The sequence below is a fragment of the Poecilia latipinna genome, unplaced genomic scaffold (genome assembly GCF_001443285.1).
Source record: "Poecilia latipinna isolate Pla-1442-1.1 unplaced genomic scaffold, P_latipinna-1.0 Scaffold1529, whole genome shotgun sequence".
Lineage (NCBI taxonomy): Eukaryota > Metazoa > Chordata > Actinopteri > Cyprinodontiformes > Poeciliidae > Poecilia > Poecilia latipinna.
In genome coordinates this window covers 14,746-31,017 of record NW_015114145.1, presented here as the reverse complement: position 1 = coordinate 31,017, position 16,272 = coordinate 14,746, and the positions used below count along the sequence as shown (strand labels likewise).

At 39.5% G+C, this 16,272-nt stretch overlaps 1 protein-coding gene across 3 annotated transcripts in view; it reads right to left on the bottom strand.

Annotated features, from left to right (window-relative positions):
- Positions 1-669: 669 nt before the first annotated feature.
- nsfl1c (NSFL1 (p97) cofactor (p47)) overlaps positions 670-16,272 on the bottom strand; it is a 20,868-nt gene continuing 5,265 nt past the window's right edge. Inside the window, exons 2-10 of one of the 3 annotated variants that reach the window (XM_015058286.1) lie at positions 9,138-9,268; positions 6,922-7,022; positions 6,728-6,805; positions 4,242-4,407; positions 4,067-4,162; positions 3,193-3,302; positions 2,978-3,115; positions 2,702-2,872; positions 670-1,012 (exon numbers count right to left, since the gene is read on the bottom strand). In XM_015058286.1, coding sequence (XP_014913772.1) covers positions 850-1,012; positions 2,702-2,872; positions 2,978-3,115; positions 3,193-3,302; positions 4,067-4,162; positions 4,242-4,407; positions 6,728-6,805; positions 6,922-7,022; positions 9,138-9,239 — 1,125 coding nt within the window. In that variant the 5' untranslated portion in view covers positions 9,240-9,268 and the 3' untranslated portion in view covers positions 670-849. Of the gene's footprint in view, positions 1,013-2,701; positions 2,873-2,977; positions 3,116-3,192; positions 3,303-4,066; positions 4,163-4,241; positions 4,408-6,727; positions 6,806-6,921; positions 7,023-9,137; positions 9,288-16,272 lie in introns of those variants that run through there. The other 2 variants (XM_015058285.1, XM_015058287.1) reach the window with 2 other exon arrangements.

Below are 16,272 nucleotides of genomic sequence, written 5' to 3'. Positions count from 1 at the left end.
AAGACATAAAAACAAAATAAAAACAAGACAGCGGGTTCTCCTTACATCAACCATAAAATGAGTTTATTTCACTGGAGGTTCAAACGTGTTTCTGTGTTGCCCCAGGATGCATAGAAGATGTCATTGTCACAGAAATTCAGATTCTACTAAAGGAAACCAGTGTTTACAATCTCTATGTTCATTTGCTCAACCGGTTCATTAGACCAGACTCTCACTAATATGCTGCTGTGGGAACGGGGCAAAGCATCTTTAACTGAGAAAAGGAAATTAAGAAACAGAGGCGTTTTAAAAAAATAAAGTCATTTGCTTTTCAACAACGGACCGGTTGTGGTGTTACAATAGAAGAAAGGAGAGTAAGGCTACTGGTATCAGTTAGTTAAATCCTTGTGTGGGCAAAAGAAAACATGATGAATCTAATCTCTGTTATTGTTTGTGCAGTTTACAAGTGTAAATCTGCTCCTGTACCAGAATATAAACTTTGTTCAGTGGCCAGATTATAGTACAAGCTAAAGTGTAGATTGGACTCCAAAGTGGACCAGCATAATGTTCCTTCAGCTAGACTCATCAAGAGAAGAGGAAGTGACCAGCATCTGGTGGTTTCTGACTGGTTCACCAGCGTTTCAGCCCTCTGGCGTCTGAGTGGGAGGAGAATGGAAAACAGGATGGAGAAGGGGGAGCAACATCTTAACATTTCATTTTAGAAAAACAAAAATCAGAAACTAGAAGTCCATTTAAGTCCGTGTGTTCTGCTCCCTCAGAGGGGCTGTGGTTCTTCAGCCACTTTGGGGTGAGGGAAGCAAAGGGTCAGAGGGAATTCAAGGGGGTGTTGGCTGTCTCGTTGTCCCAGCCTCAGTTTAGCCGCTGGACGATAACAGCGTTCAGCAGGTTGGCCTCCTGCAGCGTCTGGCTCTCATCTGCCAACTCCTTGTTGGGGAAGGTCGTCATGAGAACGAACTCTCTGGCAGCCATGGTGGGTCGGGCCAACACCACAAACTGCCGCAGGTCCGAAATCCTGAGGAACACCGGCAGAAACAAGGAAAGCTAACATTAGCTTCGAGAGAAAATGATGCAGAACGCTTTACTATTTTAGTTTATCAGTTAAAGTTACTTTTCCCTTCACAGGCTAACGCGCATGCATTTTCTTCTGTAACATACTTACCGTACAGTCTCATTGTTATTTTTGTGAGTTTTTTTTTGTTTTTTAACCTTTGTTTTATTATGCATGTTCCAACCTGTTGCTATGACAACTGAATTTCCACGTTGAGGAACAATAAAGGATATTTCTGCTGACGTTATTCCCCCAATAAAGACATCTAGTGGAACACAAGATATGTTTGTTCAAACCTTGCCTCTCTGTGAAACGAATTGCCCCGCTTGATTAATCTTCAGTTAACAGTGATTGAGCTCGCATGTTAGACCACTGGTTTCAAATTCACCAAGGCATCATTAAAAGAAAAAGAATAAATAAATAAAAAGATCACTTGAATAATACTTGCCAGCACTAGAATTTGCACCAGTTAGATATTTTGGTTTCTCCAAGAAAACTGGGACTTCTTTCTAATGAGGGTGCGGCGGTGTATTAGCTTAACATTACTCGATCAAATATTTACTTTAAGGAGGCTGAATGAACAATCGCCATCAGAGTAGTTAAACTACATTATGACACCTATTTAAAATACTTGCACTTGTTTGGTTTCTGCAGATGATTGCACCTGAAGGCATCATCCTAAATGGTGTCCTATAATGTCAGACCTGGGACTGGTCAGATCTCATCCATTTAAAAGGAAGAGAGATGAAAGCTGACAATAAGAACACTGATCTGTGATCACATAATGTCCTTATTTATCTGCATTAAGTTGACTATTTCTTATCCTGTTTATTATTATTATATATATATATATATATATATATATATATATATATATATATATATATATATATATATATATTTATTTATTTTTTTTTCTTTAATTCCAAAAGACAAATGAGGTTTAACTAAAAAGTGAATGTTTTTCAAACTCACGCTTAGGTTACAGCTTTTATAACAATCTTAAAGGGGCAGTATTATGTGTTTTCCAGCCACATAATATTTAGTATTTATTGATTATAGCAAATCAAGTAACCATGTTGCCTTCAATTATTATAAAAATCCTTTATATATCAAATTACTTAAAAGAAATTTTACTTGAAATTGGGCCTCTGTCTCTTTAAGAAACTCCTGCTCTTACTGAAACTCCATGTTCATGAAGTCATCAAAACATGGCTCCTCTATTAAACCTTAACGTTTTTACCAGAATTGAACTGAGAAGTAGCTCCTATAATGAGCTCAGCAGGTGCATAATTCCACCAGGTGTTTGCTAATTGCTGCTGGCTAGTCTGAAGGAGCTGAGTGTGGGAGCCACAGGGGAGGGCTACTCTGTGAGGAGGAAGCTTGGAACCTGCAGCTGAGGAAGAGCTTCAACTTGAAGGAAAAAGTAGGTTCAACCAGGTGTTTTGTACAACTGGTTTCCATGATTCCTAAAACATGCATAGAGTGAAGACAACACTCCAGGTATGTTTTTGATGAGGGAGTAACAACCTGTCATAAAGCTCAAAAAGTCAATTTAATGTAATACTGCTCCTTTCACAAAGTTCTGCAGGTTTCTGATTTATAACTATTCCACCTCCAGAAGTCTTGCTACAGAAGTCTATAAACGTTCACCTGTGGGTGTGGTTGAACCTCTGGACCAGCTTGCCACCGTCAGCCAGTCGGATCTGAATGTTAGTAGTAGGTTGGGAGGGGTCAAGGCTGATGGAGGAACTGGCTTGGGCCTCGTTGGCGGCCTGGTCCTGCTGGGAGGTGGGTGGAGCTGAAATCAACTCTGGAGTGGCACTGGAGAAAAAAGAAAGAAGAAAAACCAAAGAGATACAATAATCAGGTTAAATTTATAAAAATTGTTGATATCCAGCCAGTTATACGTCTGGTTAGAAATCTCACCTTCCTAGCTTCTGTCCTTCACCTTCGAAGGCTTTAAAGGCGACCTTGGGCTTAGCAAAGTCCTCGTCTCTGTGGTCCTCCATGTCCAGGTTGACCTGGCCGCCTCGAGCACGCTGCCTCAGCTCCAGAGGAATCTCCCTGCAGGAACATATCAACGTGACTGATGCTGGATCGGATTTATCCACTTAGGACATACGGCCTGTAAAAGTTCTCACCCTCGTCTGATTGCCTCCAGGAAGTTGGCATTCCCTGGATCGTTGTAGGTTCTAAGTTCACCGTTATCCAGGCTGAAGCCCGTCTTCCATAACTTCAGAACCACATGTACCTAACGCAAAACGAAAAAAACCACACCCACATGAGACAATATCACTACACCCTGGGGTTTAATTCTGATGCAGTTGAGGGGGGGGGGGGAAAGCCCATTTATTGTAGGGAAGCAATAACTGCAATTTTCTGGCCGACCTTTAAACACCAACAAAAATGACCACACCAAGAACATTGGCAGTGTTTAAATAGTATTGATGAATAGGATTGAAGGCAATTTCAAAAATGTTTTTTGATGATAAGTTTTGGTGCTCGGATGAGGTTGCATTTTTGGCCATATTGAAATTAATGGATTTTGCAAAACTGCAATGGAAACACTTTATTCACATCACAAGTCACATGATCAACAACCAGATTTTGTTAATGGCAGAAACAACAACGAAGACAACAGGAAGTGATAGGAGGATGGCGTAGTGTGTTTTTAATTTAACTTATTCACCTGTTATTTTAATTGCTTTATTTAATGGAAACACCGCAATTGCAAAATTTTCAAAAATAAGCGGAATAGCAATATCAAGTTTTGTGCACATTTGTGGTGGAAGTGCAGCTACTGAAAACAGATGTTTCCGTCACTCAGTGAGATTTTAAAGTGGTACATTTTCTGTTTTGGATTATTAGTGTTCTCTTTATTGCTAAGAAAACAGCCTCTGTTTGTAAGGCGGCTCCATGTTAGTTTGCATCACAGAGAGTAACCTGGATCTGACTGGCATAATAACACCAAAGTAAACCCAGCAGGAAGTGAAGGGAAGGAGGATCTGCTCTTACGTCTTGCTGACTGTTAGACGCTTGCCTCTCTCCAACTACGTAGGTCGACTCCTCTTCTGGAGCGGCGCCCAGTCTGTAACCTCCACCAACAAAAGCCTAAGAAACGACACAAGGTTGTGAAAACAGAGTCAAAGACAAACAGAAAACAGACGGTAAAAATGTAAGTAAACTGGACCTTTGCTTTGCTGGATTCTCCTAGTCCTTTCCCAGTCCGGTCCAGTGGCACGGCTCCATGTTCTCTGGCCCCTTTGAACAGATCCTCCACGACCTCGTTGGAGCTCTTCTTCTTTGGCGGACCAACGATCTGTTGCCCGCTGCGTTCTGATCCCCCCGCGAAAAACCTGACATGATTGAAACAGTGATAAATCTAAATCTTTGTATTTCACAATAAGATATAAATGATACGATAAATGCCCACCTCTGCAAAGCGAGGGAGCTTTCACTGTAAATTTGTGTTTCACAGAAAACTTTGTTAAAGGTCAAATCATCAGAGAGTCAAATGAATCAAAAGGGAATGATTCAATCATTAGCCTGGCCAGAGCAAACTGCTTCATGGGAAAACATTTTTCTCAAGAGCAAAACATGAGTTTCACTGTAGCAGTACAGTTTCTTTCCGTCTTTTGAATTGAGCGTCACTAACTGTGTTTCCAATGAATATATAATTGTGCATATTAACATTTTGAAAGACAGCAATTTAGAAGAAAAAAAAAAAAAAAACTTTTTTTACACTAAAATGTTTTGGTGCTAGATTGAGGTGATTTTTCTGGCCGTATCAAAATTTACTCATGTTGCAAAACTGCCATGGAAACACTTTTTGTGCATCACACGAGTCACACGATCAACAACTGGTGGAAAAGATGAAAACGACAGAAAAGATGAAAACGACAGAAAAGATGAGGACGACGACAGGAAGTAGTTGCAGGATGATGGAGTCCCATGGTTTTTAATGACTTATTGTGTTAAACTTACAACTTCATGTGTGATTTTAATTGCATTTGTTTATTGGAAACACTGCAATCGCAAAACTGTTAGACATTAGCAGAATATCCACGTTTTGCGCACATTTGGAAGGAAAACGCAGCTAGTGTGGCTGGTGTATTTATTGTAACTTAAAGGGTTAGTTTAAATTGAGATTATCGGAAATCTCGTGGACAAAAGACATTTGTCAGTGTTGACTAAAATGTTTAGGCAACATTAGTGACTAAATATCTTGATCTGCGCCTTCATTTTCTTTGAGCATATTAAAAGTAATAGAAAATAAAACACAGACGGTCTTTGGATTATTCCATAAATGTTAAAGTTCTCATCAGTGCACAGAACCAGAAATCTGTCGAGGCGAAGCCAACTGGTTTGGACTGGCATTCTTTACGCATTTCAAAAGGAAAATAGAAAACTACCATCAGGTGAGCCACTTTTATGTTCATTATTTAAAAAAGTGAATAAGCAGCTAGTCATACCAACTCAGGTCTGAGATACACAATACAAACAGTGCAGAAAATACCAGTAAACAAACACACCCAAAGGACGACTACCTTTTGTTTCCAACAAAAAGTCCGATTGAAGCCATAAAACCACTTCAAGAGTGTAGATTAGTAAATTATTTGATAACTATTTCTGGTCAAAATGTTCGGTTCATGTGCTGATTTAATAAAATCGCCATTAAATCCTCGCTCATCCGTTACAAAGCAGCCCAGCAGATCGCCCTGGCAGAGGAATCTGTTTATGCAGCAGGAACACCATCGGCTCCCAGTGAATGAGGTGGAGGCCCAAACTGGTTTGGTGCTTTCTGGAACCAGCTTCCTAAGGTGTGCCTCTTCCTGTGTCGGCCTCAGTCAGGATGAGGATGCCAGAGAGAGCTGCTATGAATGCAACAGCCATTTATAAGGGAAAGTGCAAATCGCTTTTCCCTTCATTAATCTAGAACTTATTAAAGCTTCTGAAATATCCACGTGTTTATTTTTATATTTAACATTAGCTATGTTCCCATCCGATTGTCATTTGAACATTCAACTAATTTTTAAACAGTTGCAAAAAAAAAAATAAATAAAAAGAAAACAGGCAAATTAAGTGTGTTTCCATCTACTGGTTTGGAGTGCATCAACCAGGCTATGCAAGGCAGGATTTTGTCAGATGTTGATGTTAGGCATGGCATAATAAACAGGAAGCAGACGTTGCAAACAAGCATGGAGCACACATCTCAGAAAAATGGAGAGAGTCTTCCTTTGATAAACTTTAGAAGTTTGAACTGGATGGGAAAGTTCGCTACGTCAAAACTTATCCTGAAAATGTGCTTCCATCTCCTCTTTAGCACATTAACTCTTTTTTGGAAAAGAAAAAAAACCATGTCAAGTGAGTGGAAAAACTTGAAGTTATTTAGAATTTTTCAGTTTCTGTCAACCTTTTCTAAATCAATACATCAAAATGCAAATGAAAAAAAGCATTGAAAGAAACATGGCAGGGTTTCCCCCAGAGTATGTTAAGCCTGGAGGGCCACCAGGTTTTCTGAGGGCAACCCTGCATGACTGGTGCCTAAAAGCTCCAACATGAAGAAGCTATTAAAATATACTCTGAATGACATTTTATTCTTTAATTGCACATTTAAATGTAGAAATAATTCCACTGGAGAAAAAGAAAAAAGCCATTATTAGTCAGTCCACTTACCTCTGACCCTCCTCTTCATCACTTTCATCCTCTGCCTCATGCATCAGATCTCTGAAGGAGGTCACCCTGGGCTGACTACTGTACATAAATGGTATTTTTTATATTGCAAAATTACTAAACAATAATAATAATATTAATACAAGTCTGAGTAGAACAAATGTTGAAGAATGTAAAAAAAAAAAAAAAGATCCCACCTGGGCCCAGTAGATCGAGACACGGAGGAGCCGCCCTCAGGCTGAGGAAGTGTGATAATGTCATCATCGTTTCCATCTTCAAAGAAACTGCCCAGTGCAAGCTGGGGAGGAAACGTGGAGACGGAAATGAGACGCCGGAATGCTGCCAGGCGGCTTTCACTCACCACCTGACTGGTGAACTAGTATCACCCGCCGCAGTGAGACCCATCTGTCCTGGGTCAGGGCGGACGAAGAAAAACTTCACTTCAAACTTTCATTCCATGCTCTCCTGGTTCTTTATGCACAGTGAGCAACAGAAGGCTCTCTATGAGGAATGGGGGTTGAAGTCTAGCCAATATTATGATACCTAACATTAGAAAGCTGAGAAATATATTGATCAATGGATTTCTGAAAACTAATATTAAACAAAGAGTTTGCAGCCTGTGGCTCTTTGGCCCCTCCATCCACAGCTCTTCCAATAAGAAATATTTTTGATTAGAAGACAATAAGAAAAGGATGGTTTATGAGTTATTTTGCAGGTTTTATGCAGTATCCCCATATCTAAAACAGACGGGCACCAACTGTACAAGGCTTTCAAAAGTAAATAGCGCTACACTATGCTACCTGTCTTTCTTTATTTGACATATTCACGGGCAAGGTCTATTCACCTGTCCTCATATGACAAAATAGATGTTTTTTTTGTTTGTTTTTTGTAATTTTTAGAGGAGTCACTTTGATCAAAAATATAAAGATTTTAGTTGATTTTCCTTTGTTTTCTATGAAAGCTGAGAGCGGACATTTACTGCATTTACTTTTCTCAGTGGTTTTCTGAAGATGAGTTAATCTCGTAAAATCAAACCTTGATTTCTCAAAACTAACATGAGGCATTGATGTGTGCATTAACTTCCATTCCTCATATGCATGTGGTTGTACCTGCATTTTAAGGAAATCAACTTAAAAGAAAACTATCAGAAACAAATATATGCAGGAAAACATCTGTTCTTGGCTTCTGTAGCTTTCAAAATAAGACTTAATTTAGTACATATTCAAAAAGACATTTCATGTGGCTCTAGACAAGTTTTTAATTTTGTAGTAATAGAGATAAGGTGGCTTTTTGAAAATGTTGCTGACCCCTGGACTTAATCAAACTGTTAGCTAACGTCCAACACACAAAAAAAGTTGTTTATTTTTGCACGCTGTATATGTCAACAGTGCTGTTGACCACTGTGGGAGGGACAAGTTTATTTTGTCTGTACAGTAAGTAACTCAGAGCTGATCGTTCAGGCCAAATCTTAAAACCAAGTGAGAACAAAGGAACCTTTAGTAGCTGAATGAAACTGAAACTGCCAAGATGGGGCGCCATGTTTTCCCACAGTCACTGTTGTAGGTTTGACAATTAAAAATAAGAAGCAAAAACACAAACATGTTGATTTCTTTAAAGTAACGTTTCAAATAACTAAATCAGCAGCGGTAGTTGGTCTTGGTTTTTATAACTCAACTGCTTGCACTAAAATGCTGTCAGGTCTCTTATTATTCACTGAAGAGTTTTTGACAGTTATTACATTTAGTTATTGATGTCAAAGAAATTCTCACTGAACTAAGCCAACACAGTTTAACAATGCCTCGAGAGAAAAAAAACGTTAAATCTGTTATCCAATGTCAGCTTTTGTGCTCACATGACTCTGGCATGTTGACAAGTTTCCTTTTTTATCTACGGAGTCGCTTTTAAACAGAAACTCGAGATTATTTAGTTTCTCTAAAGGACCTCCTTTATTTAGGTGTCTTATTAATATGTCTGTAACCATAAACACAATGTTATATTTGAATTCGATTGTTGACTCTGCTTTCTTTTCAGATTACAGGCTAGCAGCTTTACCCTTACTGCGTCAACTAAATTTAATCCAACCTAACAGGGGGCTAACGCTGGCTAGCACGGCTCATTGGATCCACGGCACACCGGATAAAACTTGATAGAAAGAAGCCCGCATACAGACGAGTACAACTGTTCATGTAGCCGTGGATGTAACCGCTATTTGGCTGTCCGACAACGTCTCTGTTGGTGTCTGAAATCACTCGGGTCGGTATTGTCCAGGGGTGACTTGCACAAATGACTGGCGACACAGGCTAACGTTAGCCGGTAAGCTACTCATCAAACACACCGTTTAACCGCAGTTTGCTTCTGACAGAGTGCGGTCCTACTCGATACAGCCGTAGGAAAACCCGCTGAAAATCTCTACCTGCAGGTTCCAACCGGCGGACTCCAGGAAAAAGCGGGCCCTCTCCTCCTCCACGCCGGTAACAGCGACGAACTCCCTCACTGACTCCTCTTGACTCGCCATTTTGATTTGCTCCTTCAACGAGCCGTCCGCTTCCACCTGAGGAAACAAGCAACAGTTGTTCGTTCCTGTCTGATTTCAAAGTAGAAACAATGACGAAGAAATATGACTGAACCATAATTAAATTAATAAACCTGAAAATATACAGAATTTTAAAAAGTTTTTTTTTTTCATTAAAACACGCTCAAATCACTTATTTTCTAAGGTTCATGCATATCATGCATACTTGCTTACTGAAGCAAGCATTGATAAAACCACAAGGGGGCAGTCTAAGCACACATTAGAAAGGCCAACCTAACTTTGACATTAGTTCAGATATTCAAAACTAAACATCCATGTTGAAAATACAGAATGGTTAAAACTTATTTGTATTAAAAAATATATTTTTAGCACACCTCCAAAAATATTTTCTTACCAATGATATTCTTCTTGGTTAGGTAAATTCAAGGTTTCTGGAGAAGTTATATGGGATAGTCAAACCTCAAAATCAGGAGGAAGTGGGTTTCATCCTGGCTGTGGAACACTGGAACATTTTAAGCCTTTAAAGATTTTAACCGGTGGTGCCACTAAAAACAGGCAGCACAGTTACAATGAAATTTACCCAAGACTGTCCAACCAGTCTGCATGTGTTTTGTGCCCATAACCTGCAATATGTTTCATTGTGTTATTCAGGTAGTCCTGGGCATACTTTGGGAGTATAGGGCACACCTTGATACAGGCTGTTAGGTCCCTACATCCAGTGTCAAAGCTTAATTCACATTGCTAACAGTAAGACTTGTTTACACTAAGAGTACACCTTAGCCAGGTGTACTCTACCAATTCAGTTTATAAACTTCATGGACAGAGTTTCTAGGCAGAACCAAGATGCTGAGGAGATCCGCTTTGGTGGCCTAAAGATTGGGTCTCCGGTTTTGCAGATGACGTAGTTCTGTTGGCTTCGTCAGATCATGATCTCCAGCTTGCACTGGGAGCGGTTTGCAACCGAGTGTGAAGCGGCCAGGATGAAAATCATCACCCTCAAATCCAAGACGACTGTTTTGAGCCAGAAAAGAATAGAGTGTCCTCTCCGGCAAGGTCTTGCTCCAAGTGGAAGAATTTAAGTATCTCAGGGTCTTGTTCAAGAATGGCATAACAATGGAGTGGGAGATCGATAGGTGGAGTTGTGCTGCTTCTGTTGGTTACGTTCCGGTCTGTTGTAGTGAAGAGAGACCCTCATTTCCTGGTGTACATTCCTACTTACCCTCATCCATGGTCAAGAGCTTTGGGTAGTGACCAAAAGAAAGAGATTGCGGATGCAAGTGGCTGAAATGAGTCTCCTCTGTAGAGTGTTTGGGCTCTCCCTGAGAGGCAATATGAGGAGCTTGGTTATCCAGGAGGGATTCAGAATAGAGCAGCTACTTCTCTAGGTTGAGAGGAGGCTGTTGAGGTGGCTCAGTTGTCTAGTTAGGATGGACACCTCCCTGGTGAGGTATTCTGGGTATGATCCACCAGGAGACCCAGAAGAATACCCAGGATATCTTCATGATGTGTTTTGTTTTAGTCTACTTGTTTTGCTTGTATCACCCAATTCATTTATTTTTTTCATGCTTTGGTATGATGCTGTAAATCCAAACATAGTTATCTGTCCCTCATCACGTTATTCAGAGACTGTCTCCAGTTAACAGATGCTGACTGAGAGTGAGGCCCCTCATCTGTTCCAAAAACTGTTCCAGCAAACACGACGCTCTGATTTTACTAAGATAAGCAGATGGTGAGCGTATTCCCACAAGAGTTACACCTTTGCACCTCCCGATAAGGTGACTGCAGACGGGGTGGTCACATGTCATAGAGCAGTAACGGAGACAGATTGAGAGCATCTTAATTGTTTCAGGAGGGGAAAAGACTAGGTGGAAATTTAGTGCAACCTGCTGTTGGTTGTTTGATCTCCAATACTAATTAATCTTGTTGGCATTTCACCTTTTGTAGCACCACTCTCTGTCTCTTAGCACATGCCAACACAAAGCGAGATAAAAGATGAACAGTGAAGATGGGTAAGGCTTAAACAGCAGGGATTATGTTTTATGTTCCCTCTGGGTAATTTTTTCCCCTCTTTCTTTAAGGTTTGAACAAACAGACAAAAACAAGAAAGAGATGAGAAAGACTCAGCAAAAAGAATTCAGATAGAGGAGAAGGTAATGTACCACAAACAATGTCACACCTTCTGGCCTGGAACAGACTTATTAAGGTTTAAGTAACACCGCATACACAGTTATGAGTCAAAGAAAATCCACATGACAGGTTGAAATCAGGGAGTCGTTCCTCAGGTAAGCCCTGCAGGCATGTGAGGCTGGATGCTAATGTTTGCCTTCGCATGAAACCTGAAGCTGGAGTTGCAGTGTAATATTACGACAAGTGTCCTGTTCCAGAGGCTTAGAGGTGGAGAGCTGGACTCAGTTTGAAGAGACACGAAATGACATAAGTGACAAGAAATGACAAAGATACAAAAAAACGGACTTTGTCTTCTATCAAAACGACATTTAAACTAGATTATGAAAATGAGATGAAAAGCTGTCATTCACATGTCTAAGAGGTCCAGTGATGTTTTACTTGGCTGTGGGCATAAATGACAAAAATCCTTTTTATAACAACAAAAAAAAAAAGTTAACTGACAATGTTTAAAGGGGCAGTATTATGTAAAATGTACTTTTTTGAGCTTTACATCATGTTATCATGGTATTCCCTCATCAAAAACATACTTGGAGTGTTGCTTTAATTGCTTCATGCTTGTTTAAGAAATCCTTTAATCTCCTATGGAAACTATTCAGCTGTGTAAAACGCATAGGTGGACCCAACCCCGCCTTCAAGATGAAGCTCCTCCTCAGAGCTGCTCGGACAAATGCGAGAAAATTCTATATGTTTTGTATATGTAGCATTTCTATAACAACTGACTGTAACATATTGTTACTTGATTGTACTATAAAATGGCACTATGTGCCCGGAAAATAGATAATACCTTTAAAAGATGCGTAATTTATATTGCAGAAAAGACATCTACATGAAGACAGCCTTGATATACAAATGTAGTTTGAAAAAAAGATTAAATGTCATGTCACACACAAAATAAGACTTTTAACAACTTTGTTAGGAATGATAATAAACTAAGTCCAATTTCTTTTCTGCCTGTCCTGGGTTATGCGGTCTGATGACTAACTGACCTGAGACGCGTTAAATGAGTTAAAAAGATGAATCTGGTGCAATTATGTGTGTACAAGCTTTACAAATTTGCAGATTGATACAAAATTGCTTCTGAGTTTATTTCCTTGCTCTGGCAGATTCTGCTGCTTCTGTTCTTTTCCAATGCCTTAAAAATGAAACTTATTTTTTTTTTACAAGTAAAAACCTGAAAGCTTTGATGTCATGTATGAGACAAGTCAACATGTTGAAGAATGTTCTGACTGAACCCAAACTGAACTTTTTGATGTATAGAGCAAAACACCATGTGTGGCAGAAAAGCAATGTTCACAGATGTTTTCCATCCAATGTGACTGAGCTTGAGCTTGGGCAAAAGAAATCAGACTTTGTGTGTAAATCTGAGAGATGTACTTCAAACGATGCAGAGGTAAATCTGGAAACTAGACATTCCATTTTGTTACACTTCCAATTGTTATGCACCACTTGGTATCTCTCTGTCACACACACACACACGCACACACAAACAATAAAATACATCAAGTTTAATCTTGCAATCAGACATAATTAGAAAATATTTAATAGATAAGAACACATTTGCCAGATAGAATACAATACATGCACCCTGTATCATTATACTTTGGGTAAATTCAGGTGTAACAGCAGCAAAGTGAAAGGACATAGAACCATGTAGATTCACACAAATATTAAAAATCATTAAAATATAATAAACACACACAATCCATCACGATGAAGAACAATATACTGTACATTAAGGGCATCATAACAGCATAAAAAAAGTGAAGTTACTAAAAATAGCAGATTTTCATCCAAATAAATGTATAGCTGAGTAGGATCATTTTAAAAAACACGGACATGTGTACTTGTGCATTAAAAATACAGACTACTTACAATGTATGGAAATACAAGAGTGGAAACAGACATGCAAATACCAGCAGAAATGTTATTTGAGATGGGCAGAACTGTGCAAATCTCAGCACGGATGTTATTTTAACTGTAAGTACTGCTGAAAATCTCCATGAAAATTATTTTCAGCATTTGAAGCTAAACATTGTAGCCTTAATGACAAAATATTCCACAAGCTATTCAAAAAGAACAACTTATGGTATTCCTGTACCCTATATAAAAAAACCTAAAGGATAACCAGAGTCAAGGAAAAAAAAAACACAACATCTGGTATAAAAATGCTTGAGAAAGAAGAGACCGTAACAAAAAGGAACCTGAGAAACCGGAGAAATCCACTTCAGTGAGATAAATCCCAGATTGAGCACTGAAGTGACGTGAGAACTGCGTAGGAAAGCAGTGGCCACGCTGCCGACGAGGATCCGGTTTCAGGTCTTTCTTTAATTACTCAATCGAATTTAGCTCTGGACTTTGACTATGCCATCAAACCACATGCTTTGTCAGATTTTTATTTGTCAAACCGAAATTTTTAACAATGCATAACAGTTGCATAATAGCGCAAAACAGTTTACGCTATTTTGCACTGCTTCTGCGTTACTCTGGTAGAAAATCCCATTAAAAATACCCAGACTTTGTTTCTGGAATCACTACAGACATCCGTAACCACATTCCAAAAGATAAGTGATGAAACATACAATCACACTTTTTTATCTTTAAATCTTATAAGCTGCATTCTGTAGGGCTGTTTCAATCACCTTCTTATGTTTTGTAACGAGACCCCGGATAAGCCCCTGTACAATAATACTTACTCTGGTTGTGTCAATGTCATCGTTGACAGTGGCTTACTTTAAAGAATGTAGGAGTGTACTGACAGTATGACTTCAGTGTTTCCCCTGGGAGACATTTTTAGACGGTTTGACAGACACCATCATGCAAATCCAGGTAAAAATGCTCCAATAAAGGCGACACCGGAGGGGCCCTGTCAGTGTGGGTTTTCTTCCTAGCCGTCATCAGCCTGACCACAAGCGCTAAACTGCCAGTCATACTCTTCTCAGGAGCGAGCTGATTTGATACTGCTGCAACATGATAAAGGTGACCTATGGTGGTTTCCTGTTCCATTAGAGTGAAGGACCTCCGGCGCTGCATAACAGTTTAAATCACATCCTGATGAGTACACCAAACAGAGTACAGAAATGAAACATACTTAGATTAGTTATCAGATTAGAAAAGGACCAGTAATATGAAAGTTTTTCATAGTCAGCTTAAAAGGTTTTCTTAAAGTGCAATATAATGTAAAATCAAATTTTTGAGCTATAAATCTTGTAACACTGTTATTACCTCCTCAAAAACATACCTGGAGTGTTGCCTTGATACTCTCATGCATGTTTGAGAAATCCTCTAATCTCCAGTGGCAACCATTCAGCTAGGCAGAACGCTTGGTTGGACCTAGTCCTGCCTTTGAGGACAAAGCTCCTCCTCGAAACTGCGGTTTCAGAGCAGCCCTCCCCCCAGGGCTCCCTCACTCAGCTCCTTCAGACTAGCCAGCAGCAATTAGTAAACACCTGGTGGAACTGCAGATCTGCTGAGCTCATTATGGGAGCTACTTCTCAGTGCACTGCTGGTAAAAATGTTGTTAAAGGGTTAATAGAGGAGCGTTGTTATGATGACTTCATGTAGGTGGAGATTCAGAAAGAAACAAAGTTTTTAAAGAGACAGAGACCCAATTTCAAGGCGTTAAATTACAAAGTCAAATTTCTTTTAAGTCATATAAACCATTTTAATAACAAGTGCAGGTAAGTTACTTGATTGCACTGTAAATCAAGTAACTTATTTACAGTGCCTGGAAAAAGCATATAGTGCTGCAGCTTCAAGGAGGAGCTTCATCCTTGAAGGCGGAGCTTGGCCCATCCAGGCGTTTTGCACAACTGAACGGTTGCCATGGGAGATAAAAGGATTTCTCAAACATGCATGAAAGAATCAAGGCAACACTCTAGGTATGTTTGTGATGAGGAAATAACATTAACATTATAACACAATGTAAAGCTCAAAAAGTTACTAGTTACTTTTCCAGTTAATATGTGACTTGGACCCATAACCCCTTGTTAATTGTCATGAGGACACCTGTGTCCTTAAGGACACACTGACTATCTGCCATTTTGCTCCAGGTTTAGATTTGACCACTAATGAATAACAGTAAAAAGAAAAGTATGTCGGCTCTCAACAAACTCACAACGGAGGGACAAAGTTTAAAAAAAAAGTCTCCCCAGGAAAACAGTGATGCAACTCATCAGCTTCGTGTGCAAGATGTGTAACTGAATATAGATCCACTTAAAAGGTGAGGCCAGATATTACCCAGCCCAGACGCTGCCTAATTACTCTCTGTCTCTTTCAAAGAACTAACAGCTTCTGCAGGTAAAATGAATTTTCTCTCTCAATCACCAAGGCTTCCCTTGGGTTCTGGGCTCTGTGGGCAGGGCAGATGTAAAGACCGTCTTATCTGTAGCATTCTCTACATTTAATTCAGCCTCTGATGTTTACAGAAAAAAAAAACATCTTCTATCAACAGGAAGGAGGTGCCAGGAAGGAGCTTATTATCTCCACCATGGCCATTATTCTGTTAGCTTTAGCATCCATGTTAACAGATGCTTCTCAGCACGTGCTCAGTTATTCCAAACTGTCTCTTTTTTTTTGTATGTTCAAAAAGAAAGAGCCAGCTCCATTTCTCTCTCATGGCAGCAGACAATCATCTGATGCGGTCAGCCAAAGCAGGTCTGCAGAGACTGGGTTTAAGCTACTGACCCACATACAAAGAGAGTCCATGGATCAAGTGTGAATTGAATTGCAAGAACTCTTCAGCATAGTGTTGGAGATCATAAAATATACAGTTGTGGTCAAAAGTGTACATACACTTGTAAAAAATCATAATGTTATGGCTGTCTTGAGT